General features: G+C 41.7%; 1 protein-coding gene across 2 annotated transcripts in view; it reads right to left on the reverse strand.

Moving 5' to 3' along the window:
- Positions 1-1812: 1812 nt before the first annotated feature.
- Positions 1813-18648, reverse strand: part of LOC108884208 (guanine nucleotide exchange factor VAV3) — a 54259-nt gene continuing 37423 nt past the window's right edge. For both annotated transcript variants that reach the window (XM_018677949.2, XM_018677948.2), the window contains exons 25-27: positions 18438-18567; positions 4921-5069; positions 1813-4539 (exon numbers count right to left, since the gene is read on the reverse strand). In XM_018677949.2, the coding sequence (XP_018533465.1) occupies positions 4498-4539; positions 4921-5069; positions 18438-18567 (321 nt within the window). In that variant the 3' untranslated portion in view covers positions 1813-4497. The remainder of the gene's footprint in view (positions 4540-4920; positions 5070-18437; positions 18568-18648) is intronic.

An 18648-nucleotide genomic window follows, 5' to 3' on the forward strand; every position in this document is an offset into this window, starting at 1 on the left:
TTGTTTTTTGTTTTGTTTTTTTTTAGTTTCATGGTAAGCTATCCAACAATTGCTGCAATATTTCAGTCTGAATCAAAGCGGTAGATCGACTAGCCAACGTCCCTAAGGCTAGCGACGGCGCCTTAAACTAATCAAAAAGTCCTTATACCTAAACGAGACTGTTCCTTTAGATTTTTTTGAGCATTTCTGCTCACTCTCAGGTCTCCTCTCATTCACAAACTCTTACATCATTGTATCTGGCCAATCATCATTCTCCCCACGCTCCATGAACTAATCAATTGTTAGATGCTGCTTTTGAAATATCTTGATGAGCCTTTGTTCAGCTCATTGATGGAATCTCAATTGCCAAAAAACGTCATCTCTTGCAATCTCATGAAATATTTGATGTGCTTCTAAATGATCTCTCCTCGTTGAAAAACAGGTTGATTAGGTTCAGGAGAGACTGTGGGCTTGGTTACGATTAGAGAAACATGGCCTGTATAGTTAAAAGAAAACCTCCAGACTTTTTTCAGCGATTTAACAATTTACTGCCACTTCTGCCTGTGTTTGTGAATGTAAATACACTGTTTGACTGTGTTTTTCAGGAGCGGACGGCTGTGAACAAAGGTAGCTTTGTTTTCCTCATGAAGGCTGTCTCACTTTCTTTAGTGAAAGCCTTATAAAGATGAGATCACAGATGATCTCCAGATGTTAATCAATAGACTTTTTTATGTATTTGCTGTTTGGTAGAGTCACCCTTACTCAAATCAAATCCTGATTTTATGTTATTGTGCCCATTAAATAGTAAATGTCAGCTTCAACAGCTTCTGTAGGTTTTTTTAAGAACCAGGTATCTTTTCCCTTTTTTGCTCTTTTCCCTTGCAAGGTAGCTTTTTATGTACCACATCTGAAAACAGAAAAACTCTATAGCTATAGTTATGTGATTTTGTAAGAGGGTTGACGGTCACAAGTCAGCAGTTGAATATAAATCTTACAGATAAAGTCTTTCGGAGAGTCAAACCCTTTTGAGAGGAACTGAGAGCTCACCGTATTTGAGGGCAGCTTCAGCTTTTGCTAAATCCCTGTTTAACCCCCATACAGAGATCCAGAGGGGCTGACTGGCAAAGACCGGGGGTTAAGGAGATCATTCAGACAGATGAAGGTGATGCATGGCTTCCTTCTCTCTCTCTCTCTGTCTGCCTTTTGTCTCTCTCTCACATGCGCACACATACCCACACACACCATCCTCTTTCTCCCCATGCTTTATCTACTTCATGCAACCTTGTACACCCATTTCTCTCTCTCGCTCTCTGGCTGCTGTCCAACTTCTCTGTCATCGCCTTTCATCTCTTTGGCTAAGACAGGAACAGGCAGATTAAGGAGAGGAAGAGTATTAGGGGAGGCATTCTTTCTGCTTCTTTGTGACGGGAGGGTTTCTGTTAGCGCAGCAGAGCCCTCCCTCTGCTGAGTTTGGTCATTAGAGAGGCTGCAGAGCAGTAGGGGAAAGTAAGCCTGAGGAAGTGTTTACATTACAAGAATACCGGTATTGTGAGGCTCTGGAGTATAAATACATTCTCATATTTGATCATATATATCAAAATCCATTTGGTACAAAAGGAAATAAATTAAGTGAAGTGTATAAAACAATAGAAAGAGCACATCAACTGACACAAAGATGTCAACAATACATTAATGAAGAGAATGGTTTCACTGAAGGAAAATATGCCAAAAATCGGTTAAAACATTATGGTTATAAAGATAATTTGATAATAACAATTTGCACACTAACACTCCAAAGTACTTAGATTTCACAAGAAAACTGACACCTTAAAATCAAAGACTAAAATTAATATTATTTATTTTGGAAATATCATAATAAAACCCCAGAACTGGAAATAATCACGTGAACCTTGAAATGCTCATTATAAAAGTCCCTCTGGAGTCTCCCTGTGGGAGCACCTTGTCTGTTTTTTTTACCACTCTGCCATGAGGTATAAATTGGTTTCAATTAAATAGTCATTACTGTACAGCCAATAAAATGTTTGTTTTTTTTTTAACAGCAGTTTTAACTACCACTTAATGTTAGCTTTCTTTCTGTGATAGCTCCTTTCTGCTAAAGTTTTTAGGTAGATAACTGTAAGTAGTCAGCTGTGGCAGTTTTAGAGATTAAAAACTTGCTGCAAAATGAAAAAGAGTAGTCACTGAGGACACTGAGCAGTATGGTGTTTTACAGTAAATTGTACAGTAAACAAAATTAGTGAACTGTGATAAACAGATAATCATGACACCATACCATCGGAGAATTAATGTGAGCATGTGTGCAGCATTTTGGATTCTACACTCTAGCAGCTAAAACTGTAGATAAAACTTGACTCTGATTACTGACTTGGCCCACCACAAATGGACAATTCATGAACAAGGCAGTGGCATATTTCATAAATGACTGCCACCTGCAAAATAGAGACAAAATTGGGAGTCCTGGAGGGCTCCAACGCGCTCATGCATGGATCACAGGTAAGTTTTTTTTTTTTTTTTTTTTTTTTAATTAGTGAAATGTGTCAAAACTAATGTAAGAGGAATGTTTTCCTGTTGCAAAAAGAAGCTTGCATGTTGAAAATGAAAGGGATCCAAAATAGTTTCCTTGTTCAGTGCTGTATATTTAGACAGAAAAGAAAAGACCTTCATTACACTTGCATGTTCTTCTACCCACCACAACTGTTTTCACGTGTTTCTCCTCTCTGTTCTGTTTGTTTAGCCATTATTTGAGCACAGCCAGTTCGCCACCACACTTCCACAACTGTGTCAGACATGGGTGTGATTTGTGATGCAACTGCACAGCCTTTGTTCCTGCAATGTCTGTCTACATTTGTCTGAAAAGGGAACACTAGCCTATCAAATTTCAAAAGTACAACTCAAAGAGTATGCTTTTATTAAATATTGATGTCACACACATGGTTAGTGGGGTGTTAACGTTTGAAGGAAAACAGTATCACTTAACGCCCTTGTGCTACCTTGCACTACAGTGAACAGCTGTTACATCACCCTTGAATCATTCATTCTGAAACCAAAAAGAGTTGAGGTAAACACAAAATCTGTGGAATGTAAAAGGGCTTTCTGGTTTCTGTGGTAAATGATCAAATGATGACGAAGCTCACGGTGAAGTATAGACCTATACCTCCAGTTACACCATCTACCTCACACATGCTCTTTTAAAACTTATTTGGCTTTGTAATTCCTTTTGTGCAGATTTTTTTTCTCTTTGATGACTTAACATATCTTACGTCTAACATAAGAAGTGAGCTTTTTTTTCCTTTAGTGCCATTAAATGGGAACATCATCAAAGCAAGGTCAGTTGTAATTGTGGTTGGTTTTGGTCTAAGGGAATATTTTGAAATCTTGGGAAAACACACTTATTCACTGATACCACATCTGTCTGCTATATATGAAGCTACAGCCAGAAGATGTTTTGCTTAGCTTAGCATGACTGGAAACAGGGGCAAAAGGTTAGCCTGAATATGGATTAGTGGATTAGTAAAATCCACCTGCCAGCACCTTTTCAGTGTATTACCCAAAAAGACAAACTATTGCTTTAAAATAGGGTGGTAACAATTAAAGAGTAAAAGAGTTTTTGACACCAATCTCATGAAGGCAGTACTTAAAGATGAGGTTGAGATTCAAATAAACAAAGTGATGAAAAAGAAATTAGAGTAGGAGCAAAAGCTTCTTTTTGTCTCCAGATATGTTTTCCTGTTTGTTTCCTGTTTTCACTTCTAGCTCCACAAGACTAATAGTCAAGACTGCAAATACATCACATGTGAATGACAGATCACGCCTTCATGCTGTGGTGCTGATGTCTTTCCATCCTTTCTTCAAAGAGTGTCAAATCGCGTTTCAGCGACTGCATTTAAATATCATATGCTTTATATCAGTCCAGCGATTTCAAATTTTAAAATTAAAATGAGTCTTTGACAGAAAGTTGAACACAAAGGTCTGAACAGCCAAGAAGGCTATAGTGTTCCAACGACAGCCAAAGCTCCTCAGCTCCTGCATTTCAATTTGGTGAAGTACCTAGGCGGTGCACTGTCAGCAGGATCTGTGTTCCAGTTGGGTGACTGAGCCTTCCTGGTATCGAAACATGATGACAGTGAAGGCAAGTCTCACACCAGCCGATGGAGTCATCAATAATAAGACAAGGTGAGTGGGTAGGGATGGGGAGGGTTATCTGGGTACAACACATGCACTTCCCAGTGGGCCATGGGGGCAGACAGGACCACAGAGAGGCGAGATATGGCATGACGCTCCTGGAATCTGTGATTTGACATCTGCTCTGTGTGAGAGTCTGTCAGAGGGCAAGAGAAGGCTTTTGAGGGCACCACCGCTTCCTCTTAAGTGCGAGTCTCTGGGTTTTATCAAAGAGATCTGACTTGCGGGGCACAGAGAGTGGATGAGCAGCATGGCGCTCAGAGGAGGTGGTCAGCTTTGAATGGATGCTGAAAACATGTCACTCAACCAGCAAAGTCAGTCCTCCTCTTCCACATAGGTAGAGGGAAACCAGCCCACCTGAGAAGCAGCAAAACAAAACACAATTCTAACAGCAGCACTAAGCCACACAAATATTAGACTGGATATATTTCGTTCTGCACTTTCTGTATTTTTCCCATCTTTTTCCAAATTTTGAAATGTGAGTTGTCCTCACACTACAGTCCTTGTCACCCCCCAGCTCTTACTATTGGCTCAGACTACACATGGCTCAACAGTGAGGAGTGTGACCGATACAAGTAAACCCCAGAGACGACTTTTTAAAAAAATGTTTTACTCCCTTCAAGTACTGTGAGGGTGGGAACTGATGAATTAGTATAATTAATGACCAGTAGAATATTATTACACACTGTATATGATAAGAGCACAGAGGCAAATGTGAAGTTCCTACAGCAGACCTACCCTGCCGTTGACCTCTCCTTTCCACCATCCACTGGACATCTTGGTGTAGATCTTGATAATGTCTCCCTGCAGCAGTGAGAGCTCCCGTGTGTCTCTGGAGCAGAAGTCATAGCGTGCCACTGCAACACCCACCACCCTGGGAGAGAACACTGAGACAGACAGCTCTTCTATTGGGGCCATCTACACTAATTTTCACACATATTCTAAGAAAACTCTACGGGATTCAGAATTAGAAGTAAAGTTGTTAAAACAACTCTAGAGCTACAGATGAAAAAAAATCTCATTCAGGAGGTGCATTTGCAAAGCACTTTACTGTCATTGGTTCACCAAGAAATGTCACACAGACTCACCCTCCATATAACACTTTAATCAGAATCTAATGTAAAAATAAAATGTGTTTTATGGATGTTCCCTCCAGCTGGTGCAACCTACCAATTTTTAAAACTTTTATTCTCACTAACTCTGAAGTGAAACAAAAACATCTTCATTCTGCACAATCTGTGGCACCTTGCCATTCAGTGTTTGGAGAACTTCTCACCTGCATCACCCTCTTGAAGCCACTTTCTCCTCTGCATTCAGAAATTCCAGGCTTTCTTAACTTTTAAGTTTATCACCAAACATCCTTGTAAGGGCAAGGACGTTTGGTGACTAACATTTACCCGGAACTGATCTTACTTAAAAATTCTAATGAAACTTTTTTTTTTTTTTTTTCCCTGTTTCAAAGGTTGAGATTGAACTTTCATGGGGGTTTCTGTTGTTCATACAAGGTTTACAATGGTGTAAAACCATTTTCACAGGCATATCCACAATAAAATTACTATAGTTATCTTATAAGGATGATAAGGCAGCAGAGCCCTGACTCATGGGTCTGAGTCATACTAAGAGTAAAAGCAAGACCAGAGAGGCGGAGATGAGAAAATCAACCAGACTTAGAGAAGGGAGCTATATATGGCTGCCCAGTTTGGCGGTGCCAAGTACACAGTAGGGATGAGGTCGTCATGGGTTATGGGTTACCTTGGTCATGTGTTGATCTTATTAAAAGTTAATGTTCAGCTCAGCTCTCGCACTGCATCAGCACTTATAAGGTTATACAAGGTTATTTCAACACACGCAAATTATTGCTCATATTACATGTGAACACTGGTGTGCATAGGTTTGTTTACCCTGGAAATTTCAGATGACACAACTGGGAAGATATGTGGGATGACAGGAATTTATCTACTCCCTCACACGTGCCATTGTTAGCCTTGTAGTCACAATTTATAAATGGATACTAAGCCTAAATGATCTATTTTTATTGCACTACAAATTTTGCCAGTTCATTAACAGATGAAACCATACAAACAAAAGTGTATGTCTCCTTTTAATTGGCAGACAGTGTTATTGTTGGATTTTAATAAAATGTAAAGTAAGTGGTAGCACTGCAGCTCTTTGCTTTGGTTTGGTTTGTTGACTTTTCTGCAGTTTGTTTTTCCAGCTGGGATATATCGTAGGAGTCAGAAATTCACATTATCTCTGTTTTGGAATTATAGGAGGCTATATTTTTTTTACCCCAAGATTAAAATGTGTATGGTTCGTTCAATATTACGTAAAAGCAGCATCATTAGACTACATTATTTAACAGAGACCAGGAAAAAAAAAAAACAGTTTGTCTTTGGAAACCTGGAAATGTGGGCATACAGCAAGGGAGAGACACAAAGAGAGTAGAAAAGCTGTACCTGTACCTGACCAGAAAGGCGAGGAGGAGGGAGGAACAAAGCTGCAGCTGCCAGAAGAAACTACAGAGAAACGAAGCGAGTGATGGGGGGGGGTTCAGGCCGTAGTGGGAGCAAAGAGAGAACATAAGCAAAGTAAACACAAGTTTGACAGAAAGAGAGAGAGAGAGAAAGGAAAAGTTGGCAAAGTCAAAGAAAAAGTGCAGGTTGGGAGAAAAGAGCAGGAGAAGAGTCAGAGAGGGAGAGAGAGAAACAGTGAAAGAATCTGATAATTTGTGATTTTACCTTGCGCCTGCACATATTTTTATATAACACTGACCAAGAAATGATGAGTTAATTGAATAGCTAACAACACATTTTTGGAAATGGATGTCCAAAAGCCTGTATTGTACTTTTAGTTGGGGCTTTTTTCATGGTTTGAGCTAAGCCCTTTGGTTACACTTCAGAGAAATGTTATTGCTACAGCAAACAATGATATTTTAAACAACAGTCTTCTTCCAACTTTGCAACAGTTTGGGGAACATCCCCTATTGTTTCTACATGACAATTTCCCTGTGCATTAATCATCCGGACAGCATAAGGTTAGGGTTAAAGGAGGCTATAGCCCAAAACAAAAATTACAATAGCCCCAACATAGCCCTGCCAAGAAATTAAAAATCTCATCAGGCACACACTTGGGACCTGGGAGCAAATCCCTGCAGCCAGGTTCCAAACTCTTGTATTAAGTCTTCCAAGAAGAAAGAAGGCTGTTAAAGAAAAGTAATACCCATGTGACAAGCTCATAAAATGTGGTTGTCCAAATACTTTTGACCAGTTAGTGCAGCACAACCTCCCCCAGATCACACTGCATAATAATTCACAATAACAACCTTTTCAGCTACAGACCAGGTGAGCCAAAGCAGCAGCATGGGGGTAAGTACACGTCTGGGCACAGCACGGTGCCCTAACAAGGTATCGGCTGGCATTCCACGCCACAGAGCCAACCACTTCTGCTCCCATATGAAATCCCATCTGAGCTAGCAGACCCTCGCACTCAGAAAACCGCCTCCTGTCAACACAACAATATGGTTCCATGCCTTCTTCCTCTCCCCCACAGGGATAAGTAAATGCGGGCCAATACGTGTCTAGTGTTTGTCTGACCAGAGTGCAGACAAACAAGTATACACAGACTTGCAGGAAATTGATACAATAAATACAAACACATGTATACATACATATATAAACACACATGTACTGGACATATGATCATAAACTAGCACTAGAATTTGATGCTAGAAGTTTATACAGTTTAGTGTCATTAAACAAAGTATTGTGAAACAGCCTATAATAGCCTTTAATGTTTTCAGATCCATTTATAGTCATCACCATCAGTTTAAGTCAACATAATCATATATCCTGGTAGCATCACTATTTAACTAAGTGATGCCCCTGACAGACAGTAAAAGATATTTTACATTATTTCTCAGCTCTACCATTCACACAAATACACAGAAAAAAGCTCTCAGTCAGACTTAATTAAAGAGGCTGGCTGGGGTTTTTCCAAGCAAATTACTCCAGAGTTTTGATGACTTTTCAGTAGTTGTGCATCTTGTGATTGTTTGCTCAGCCCTGCATTCTGTTTTCTTTGCTAGAGGTGTCTGTTTTGAGATTCAAACCATTTTGTGTGTGTTTTTTTGTTTTGGCATGACATCTGTCTTTCCGCACAGGCTGTTTACCAGACAGAGAACGTGGTGCCCACACTAAGTCTGTCTATGGGGGTGGACGACTTAAGGCAATAATAATCTATCCCAGAATGCACTGAGGCAACGGCAGGTCTGTCAAGGCTTTCTCACAGAAGGAAGCACCGTGAATGGCAGTGATGCACAAAAACACCTCTTGCAGAGCTTTGAAGCCTGATGTGCTGGGAGACCGACGCTGCCAAAGGAGGCAGGGGGGACAAGGATGTAGCAGAATTTTACATCCGAACAGACACAAAGGGCTAACTTTGACTTTGTTCCAGCACTCGTCTGCTTGCCTCGGTTGCTGCTGCAGCAGCTGTGGTTGTTTACACGTACACCTCTCTTTAAGTTAAGACAGTTTACCTCCAGCTGCTTCCTGCTCTTTTACATCAGATCATATTTGCAAACTTTTCCCAGTTTTGTGGAAACAGGCGCAGTCCCTCAGTTGGACCAGGGGTATCCCCCAGGTGTGTGTCAGCAGGCGGCTGTCACACAGTTTTCTCCGCTGCCAGCCCAAGTGAAATGTCATGTCCTGTCAGGAAAATTGTGAAGCCATCTCAGAGCTGAGCAGCGTGTGGAGTGTGACGTTTGGAATAGCAGGCTCCTGGTGCTTGCCTGGGGCATTGGGCCCTAACTGGGATCTCTCTGCCAAGCCTGGTGAGATGCAGAGGCTCCTTTCTGTTTCTTTCACTCACTGTCTCTCTCGCTCTCTCTTTTGTCTTTTGCTCTCCCTTTATCTCTCTTACTCCGTATTTTCCCTTTGTACTCTACATCTCTCTTTTAGCCCATTTATACCTGATATTACCATGCTCTTTGTATATGGATATCTTATCTAGATATGGAAAACCACAAAGGTAAAAAATTTGGAAAAAGTCTTAGATAACCCTTAGTTAGATAAGAAGATCAATATCACTCTGGTGTTTGTACGCTAAATATGTTGCTAGAGATTGGAGGCAGTTAGCTTGGATCTGCATAGAGACTAGGACAAGGTAGAAACAGCTAGCTCACTAATTAACACAAATATTGTTTGTTTAATCCATACAACAACCAAAGTATGAAAACAATGATTGGGTTATGTGCAGGACAACTTTTTGGCCAGGAGCAGTCTTCAGGCCTGGCCAAGAAATAGTTATATACATGTATATATCTCATTATATATGATAATGATCATGATCACTGCTGAATGTGCAGTGGCAGTAACTTGATTAATTGTATTATTTAGCTTGAATATACAGAGTCATGATAGCCTGGAACATGGGACACATTATCATTGGAATTTCTGTAAGGTCTAGATCCCAGGTTACAAAGAGATAAAGTCTTATGTATAAATCTGAATGACATTCTACAAGTGACTACTACTATACTTGTATTTAACTTTATTATGTAAATGACAAAAGAGGATCAACCAAGCAAAACTGAAGAGGAATGTCTGAAGAGGAAAACTGCTGCTGTCTTCCACCCTGCGCTGTTCCGCAGGGAATCGTGTTAGCTCATTATGCTGTGCTAAATATTTCTAGCATGCCTCACATGTCAAAGATAGGACTGCCTAGGGTATTAAGACACAGTTTTAACTGGAGTGTCTAATAACCAAGCCCATGCTCATGTCAGCATGATTTTGTAACATAAGCAAGGACATTCTCATACAGTCCTTTGAGGTGAGGGCACAGTGCATTAGCTGGCCTCTTACAACAAAATACTGCAAGTGAGCTACTGATTCCAGCAAACTGCCTCTGCCCTCAGTTTATCTTACTTATTCTGTGTGATGACCAGGTAAATAGAAGTTGCCACTGACTGTCATATAGAGAGGCTTACAAGCAGAGCCTTCCCTGGGAAAAGCAATGCACCTTATTAGGGCCCGAGCAACGAGTTGCGTGGGCCCAACGGGGCCATGCAACGAGTTGCAAGGACCCTCTTGTTTTCGGTCTGTTTATTATTATTATTATTATTATTAGGGCCCGAGCAACGAGTTGCGTGGGCCCAACGGGGCCATGCAACGAGTTGCAAGGACCCTCTTGTTTTCGTTCGGTTTATTATTATTAGGGCCCGAGCAACGAGTTGCGTGGGCCCAACGGGGCCATGCAACGAGTTGCAAGGACCCTCTTGTTTTCGTTCGGTTTATTATTATTATTATTATTATTATTTTTTTTCTTCTTTTTCCGCCTCTTTGATCGCCTTTTTGAGGGCCTTAAAATGCGTCAAAACTCCTGAAAATTTGCAGACGCGTCAGGCACGGCGAAAAATTTAAGAATTTAGGGGTCTTGAGCATGGGTGTGGCAAAATGGCCTCGGTAGCGCCACCTACATTTTTAACGGAACAGCCCCTCAAGCCCGTTGCGCCTAAAAATCTGAAAATCTGCACACATATGTAACATCCCATGACGCACCAAAAAGTCTCTTGGAGCCATATTCTAAACCCAACAGAAAGTATTTTTATTTTGACCGGAAGGTGAAAAAATTGTGTGTTTTTGGCCATTTCCAGGGGTCGCTTGAACGCGAACTAGTCCTAGACGCATTATCCGATTGACTTCAAAATTTGATAATTTGTTCTTAAGACATAGACGAAGTTAAATTGCAAAAGTTTCGGACTTTTCATTGAAGGGCGTGGAAGTTATGGCCCCTCAAAGTTCGATTACTCGCCACAAAACAGGAAGTTGCTTTAAATTTGCTATATTTCGGCCATACTTTGTCCAAACTGCATCAAACTTTACAGGATTGTTAATGGTACCTATCTGCACACATCCATATGTCAATATTCATACAATTGTTGTAGCGCCACCTATTTATAGCAGGAAATGACATATTTTATAGTGTGATGTCCAGTTTCTAGACGGGTGACCAGATTCACTTCAAATGTTGTCAGGACAGACTTAAGGATTTTTGGAAGACTGGCTCCGAAAATTGTGAGTTTTGGTCGAAGCGTGTGCCGGTTCTGGCCCGTCAAAGTTCGGAAACCCAACTTCCTGTTTGAAACCTCAGATTTTGGGGTAACTTCCTGTTGCGACTCTCTACTTTATCCTACAGATGGAGCCATTGTATTACTCTTTGATGGGTTTTTGGAAGGGGGTCTCTGTGTGTGTGTGTCTGTGTGTGTCTTAGGGGGGAGGGGAAGAGGAGTTGATTGAGTCTGTGAGAAGCTGCCACAGGGAGGTTACAGTCAAGAGAGCCATGAGCTGTCACAGATGATGAGCTCTGAAAAATATTATCACAGAAAATAATTAGCGTAAAAGCTTTTATTTTAAATTTTTACATCTGGGAAGTGTGAACTGTTATGCCAGCGTGTGCCCTGCGACCTGCGTTGACCCCGCGGTTGCCGGGGTCCCGCGGTCGCCGCTCCCCCGACGGGCGCCGGGTGCGAGGGCCCGTTCAACGCTGCTCGCAGCTTTAATTAGGGCCCGAGCAACGAGTTGCGTGGGCCCAACGGGGCCATGCAACGAGTTGCAAGGACCCTCTTGTTTTCGTTCGGTTTATTATTATTATTATTATTATTATTTTTTTTCTTCTTTTTCCGCCTCTTTGATCGCCTTTTTGAAGGCCTTAACATGCGTCAAAACTCCTGAAAATTTGCAGACGCGTCAGGCACGGCGAAAAATTTAAGAATTTAGGGGTCTTGAGCATGGGTGTGGCAAAATGGCCTCGGTAGCGCCACCTACATTTTTAAACGGAACAGCCCCTCAAGCCCGTTGCGCCTAAAAATCTGAAAATCTGCACACATATGTAACATCCCATGACGCACCAAAAAGTCTCTTGGAGCCATATTCTAAACCCAACAGAAAGTATTTTTATTTTGACCGGAAGGTGAAAAAATTGTGTGTTTTTGGCCATTTCCAGGGGTCGCTTGAACGCGAACTAGTCCTAGACGCATTATCCGATTGACTTCAAAATTTGATAATTTGTTCTTAAGACATAGACGAAGTTAAATTGCAAAAGTTTCGGACTTTTCATTGAAGGGCGTGGAAGTTATGGCCCCTCAAAGTTCGATTACTCGCAACGAAACAGGAAGTTGCTTTATATTTGCTATATTTCGGCCATACTTTGTCCAAACTGCATCAAACTTTACAGGATTGTTAATGGTACCTATCTGCACACATCCATATGTCAATATTCATACAATTGTTGTAGCGCCACCTATTTATAGCAGGAAATGACATATTTTATAGTGTGATGTCCAGTTTCTAGACGGGTGACCAGATTCACTTCAAATGTTGTCAGCCCCTCCTTGAGGATTTTTTGGAAGACTGGCTCCGAAAATTGTGAGTTTTGGTCGAAGCGTGTGCCGGTTCTGGCCCGTCAAAGTTCAGAAACCCAACTTCCTGTTTGAAACCTCAGATTTTGGGGTAACTTCCTGTTGCGACTCTCTACTTTATCCTATAGATGGAGCCATTGTATTACTCTTTGATGGGTTTTTGGAAGGGGGTCTCTGTGTGTGTGTGTGTGTGTGTGTGTGTGTGTGTTTGTGTTTGTGTTTGAGGGGGGAGGGGAAGAGGAGTTGATTGAGTCTGTGAGAAGCTGCCACAGAGAGGTTACAGTCAGGAGAGCCAAGAGCTGCTTTACACGCGGTATAAAAACTTCAGTTAAGATTTGAGCTGTCACTTGAGAAAGCATCATGCCAAAAACTAAGGAAATCACTGTAGACTTGAAGAATTGTCGATGCTCAGGAAGCAGGAGAAGGATATACAAAGTTATAACAGTATTTCCAAGCGTCAAGAACTCAAATGAGAAACGTCACCGAGAAATTCAAGGAGAGCCACACTGTGCAGAACAAGCCTGGCAGAGGTAGGAAGCCAAAGATTTCAATGACCCTGGAAAGAAAACCAGTGAGAGACCTGTCTAAAGAACCCATAAACGCTGCCAAGACACTAGTGAATGACTTAGTTAAGTCTGAAATTGTAGCCTCAAAGAAGATTACATGAATTCATGTAATCTTACCATATGTCTCCCCTTGACCAAAGCTGAGCGTGGATTGATGCTGTCTTTACAGTTTGGTTTTGATCAGTTAGGAAATTTCACACGGGGTCAGCTGATTTTTTTCGTGTTACTCAGTGTACGGCGACAGGAAAAGTGCACTAGGTCCACCGGCGTCGAGGTGAACCAGCTGAATATAAGCCACTCAAGTTGACGACAAGTGCATTGAAAAGTAAAAGCTGCTGGCCTTTACCTTTTCTTTGTAAAAGCGCCTGTTCGGCCAGTAGTTAGTAAAGTAATATTTTCAGCGTTGTCCACAGTCTCATGACATGTTTAACACGAAGCACAGCACGCTGGTTAAGCTCATGGCAAACTGTTACTAACAGCTAAAATGAAAGCTTGTCTGTATGTAGTCTAACTGGTTAGTTTGTCACTAATCTCCAAATTTGGCAAATTGCTATAAACTTCACTCTCTTAAACCAGTAACAGTCTGAGCTGGACTGATAGGGGTCTGTATGGATAAAGATAAAATCCTAATGATACCCATCCCTACAGCTGGTTAGTGGCTTCGCCCTGACTTTAGGCAGATGAGATATTCACTGTTCAAATAACTTCATTATAACCCTTGTTTAAGCATAAATGATTTATATATGCACCCAATAACAGAACTTGCAAAAAAATGCTTTTGCTCAAAGCTCAAAGCTTGTAAACTCAAGTTAAAACTGAGTTTTATCTCCTTTTGGGAGGGGGTATCTGTGTGTGTGTGTGTGTTTGTGTTTGTGTTTGAGGGGGGAGGGGAAGAGGAGTTGATTGAGTCTGTGAGAAGCTGCCACAGAGAGGTTACAGTCAGGAGAGCCATGAGCTGTCACAGATGATGAGCTCTGAAAAATATTATCACAGAAAATAATTAGCATAAAAGCTTTTATTTTAAATTTTTACATCTCGGAAGTGTGAACTGTTACGCCAGCGTGTGCCCTGCGACCTGCGTTGACCCCGCGGTTGCCGGGGTCCCGCGGTCGCCGCTCCCCCGACGGGCGCCGGGTGCGAGGGCCCGTTCAACGCTGCTCGCAGCTTTAATTATTATTATTATTATTTTTTTTCTTCTTTTTCCGCCTCTTTGATCGCCTTTTTGAGGGCCTTAAAATGCGTCAAAACTCCTGAAAATTTGCAGACGCGTCAGGCACGGCGAAAAATTTAAGAATTTAGGGGTCTTGAGCATGGGTGTGGCAAAATGGCCTCGGTAGCGCCACCTACATTTTTAACGGAACAGCCCCTCAAGCCCGTTGCGCCTAAAAATCTGAAAATCTGCACACATATGTAACATCCCATAACGCACCAAAAAGTCTCTTGGAGCCATATTCTAAACCCAACAGAAAGTATTTTTATTTTGACCGGAAGGTGAAAAAATTGTGTGTTTTTGGCCATTTCCAGGGGTCGCTTGAACGCGAACTAGTCCTAGACGCATTATCCGATTGACTTCAAAATTTGATAATTTGTTCTTAAGACATAGACGAAGTTAAATTGCAAAAGTTTCGGACTTTTCATTGAAGGGCGTGGAAGTTATGGCCCCTGAAAGTTCGATCACTCGCCACAAAACAGGAAGTTGCTTTAAATTTGCTATATTTCGGCCATACTTTGTCCAAACTGCATCAAACTTTACAGGATTGTTAATGGTACCTATCTGCACACATCCATATGTCAATATTCATACAATTGTTGTAGCACCACCTATTTATAGCAGGAAATGACATATTTTATGGTGTGATGTCCAGTTTCTAGACGGGTGACCAGATTCACTTCAAATGTTGTCAGGACAGACTTAAGGATTTTTGGAAGACTGGCTCCGAAAATTGTGAGTTTGGGTCGAAGCGTGTGCCGGTTCTGGCCCGTCAAAGTTCGGAAACCCAACTTCCTGTTTGAAACCTCAGATTTTGGGGTAACTTCCTGTTGCGACTCTCTACTTTATCCTACAGATGGAGCCATTGTATTACTCTTTGATGGGTTTTTGGAAGGGGGTCTCTGTGTGTGTGTGTCTGTGTGTGTCTGAGGGGGGAGGGGAAGAGGAGTTGATTGTGTCTGTGAGAAGCTGCCACAGGGAGGTTACAGTCAATAGAGCCATGATCTGTCACAGATGATGAGCTCTGAATAATATTATCACAGAAAATAATTAGCATAAAAGCTTTTATTTTAAATTTTTACATCTGGGAAGTGTGGACTGTTACGCCAGCGTGTGCCCTGCGACCTGCGTTGACCCCGCGGTTGCCGGGGTCCCGCGGTCGCCGCTCCCCCGACGGGCGCCGGGTGCGAGGGCCCGTTCAACGCTGCTCGCAGCTTTAATTATTATTATTATTATTTTTTTTCTTCTTTTTCCGCCTCTTAGATCGGCTTTTTGAGGGCCTTAACATGTGTGAAAACTTACCAAAATTTGCAGACGCGTCAGGCACGGCGAAAAATTTAATAATTTAGGGGTCTTGAGCATGGGCGTGGTAAAATGCCCTCGGTAGCGCCACCTACATTTTTAAACGGAACAGCCCCTCAAGCCCGTTGCGCCTAAAAATCTGAAAATCTGCACACATATGTAACATCCCATGACGCACCAAAAAGTCTCTTGGAGCCATATTCTAAACCCAACAGAAAGTATTTTTATTTTGACCGGAAGGTGAAAAAATTGTGTGTTTTTGGCCATTTCCAGGGGTCGCTTGAACGCGAACTAGTCCTAGACGCATTATCCCATTGACTTCAAAACTTAATAGTATGTTCTTAAGACATAGACGATGTTAAATTGCGGCAGATTTTGAGTTTTTGTTGAAGGGCGTGGAAGTTATGGCCCCTCAAAGTTCGATTACTCGCCACGAAACAGGAAGTTGCTTTATTTTTGCTATATTTCGGCCATACTTTGTCCAAACTGCATCAAACTTTACAGGATTGTTAATGGTACCTATCTGCACACATCCATATGTCAATATTCATACAATTGTTGTAGCGCCACCTATTTATAGCAGGAAATGACATATTTTATAGTGTGATGTCCAGTTTCTAGACGGGTGACCAGATTCACTTCAAATGTTGTCAGCCCCTCCTTGACAATTTTTGGAAGACTGGCTCCGAAAATTGTGAGTTTGGGTCGAAGCGTGTGCCGGTTCTGGCCCGTCAAAGTTCGGAAACCCAACTTCCTGTTTGAAACCTCAGATTTTGGGGTAACTTCCTGTTGCGACTCTCTACTTTATCCTACAGATGGAGCCATTGTATTACTCTTTGATGGGTTTTTGGAAGGGGGTCTCTGTGTGTGTGTGTGTCTGTGTGTGTGTGTTTGAGGGGGGAGGGGAAGAGGAGTTGATTGAGTCTGTGAGAAGCTGCCACAGAGAGGTTACAGTCAAGAGAGCCATGAGCTGTCACAGATGATGAGCTCTGAAAAATATTATCACAGAAAATAATTAGCATAAAAGCTTTTATTTTAAATTTGTTGCAACAAATTCAGGTTTCTTACACTGTTTCCCTTATTGAAAACTAAATTCTACCTGAAATGTATCAATAAAAATCTTCTTTTGCAGTTAATGTCACCAGTTTATAGTTTAGTTTTAATAGCATTCCCTGTCACTGATGTGGCTTTAATTATCGGTTCTATCAGGGATCATTTATGTGTTTATCTTACGGGGGTGAGCCACCTCACAGGTTGGTTATATTACCTGTTGACCTCAGCTCAGTGAGCTAAGACAATGTTTAATGCAGTGTTTTTTCTGATATGAAAATGGATATTATTCAGCACATCTAACCTCAGCAGGCCCCTCTTCAGAAACTCATATCTGTAGATGTCAAAGCTGGCTCAAAAAATTAAACTGGCTTCAAATTAATTTTAAGGAATTCTAGGTTATTTTGAATTGATGTAATCTTTCTCCATCACCCTTTCTGTTTCTTTCTATCTCTCTACTCATCTTCTCCCATATGTCTCCCCTTGAACAAAGCTGAGCGTGGATTGATGCTGTCTTTACAGTTTGGTTTTGATCAGTTAGGAAATTTCACAAAGGGTCAGCTGATTTTTTCGTGTTACTCAGTGTACGGCGACAGGAAAAGTGCACTAGGTCCACCGGCGTCGAGGTTAACCAGCTGAATATAAGCCACTCAAGTTGACGACAAGTGCATTGAAAAGTAAAAGCTGCTGGCCTTTACCTTTTCTTTGTCAAAGCACCTGTTTGGCAAGTAGTTAGTAAAGTAATATTTTCAGCGTTGTCCACAGTCTCATGACATGTTTAACATGAAGCACAGCACGCTGATTAAGCTCATGGCAAACCGTTACTAACAGCTAAAATGAAAGCTTGTCTGTATATAGTCTAACTGGTTAGTTTGTCACTAATCTCAAAATTTTGCAAATTGCTATAAACTTCACTCTCTTAAACCAGTAACAGTCTGAGCTGGACTGATAGGGGTCTGTATGGATAAAGATAAAATCCTAATGATACCCATCCCTACAGCTGGTTAGTGGCTTCGCCCTGACTTTAGGCAGATGAGATATTCACTGTTCAAATAACTTCATTATAAGCCTTGTTTAAGCATAAATGATTTATATATGCACCCAATAACAGAACTTAAAAAAATGCTTTTGCTCAAAGCTCAAAGCTTGTAAACTCAAGTTAAAACTGAGTTTTATCTCCTTTTGGGAGGGGGTATTTCTCTGTGTGTTTGTGTGTGTGTGTGGGTGTGTTTGTGTTTGTGTTTGAGGGGGGAGGGGAAGAGGAGTTGATTGAGTCTGTGAGAAGCTGCCACAGAGAGGTTACAGTCAGGAGAGCCAAGAGCTGTCACAGATGATGAGCTCTGAAAAATATTATCACAGAAAATAATTAGCACAAAAGCTTTTATTTAAAATTTTTACATCTGGGAAGTGTGAACTGTTACGCCAGCGTGTGCCCTGCGACCTGCGTTGACCCCGCGGTTGCCGGGGTCCCGCGGTCGCCGCTCCCCCGACGGGCGCCGGGTGCGAGGGCCCGTTCAACGCTGCTCGCAGCTTTAATTTTATCTGAAGTGGGCTGCTGCAGCAGAAACCTACGCCTCTGGTCCTCCAAACAGGTCAAAACAAATACTCAGAGTTGCTTTCAACTATAACCGGATCAAGATCTGATCTGAACTGGTAGCATTTTCACCTGTCAGACAATCTCAGGGAGGTAACCTGCATGTTTGTGAGGACTCACCACTGCCAGCCTTGGTAATGGCCCTGGGTATGTTTCCATTGGACAGTTCCCTATAGGGGACCTGCAGAGTGGTGTCAAGGCTGCTGAAACCCTCCTTCAGAGAGTGCTGCTTGTAGTACTCCACTAAGTCCTGTGTAAGACAAGCACAGTAGCACAAGACATACTCTTAACACTGGTAAGCCAGGGTAAATCTAGATGGTATTGTGTACAA

This window comes from Lates calcarifer, linkage group LG4, assembly GCF_001640805.2.
Source record: "Lates calcarifer isolate ASB-BC8 linkage group LG4, TLL_Latcal_v3, whole genome shotgun sequence".
Classification (NCBI taxonomy): domain Eukaryota; kingdom Metazoa; phylum Chordata; class Actinopteri; family Centropomidae; genus Lates; species Lates calcarifer.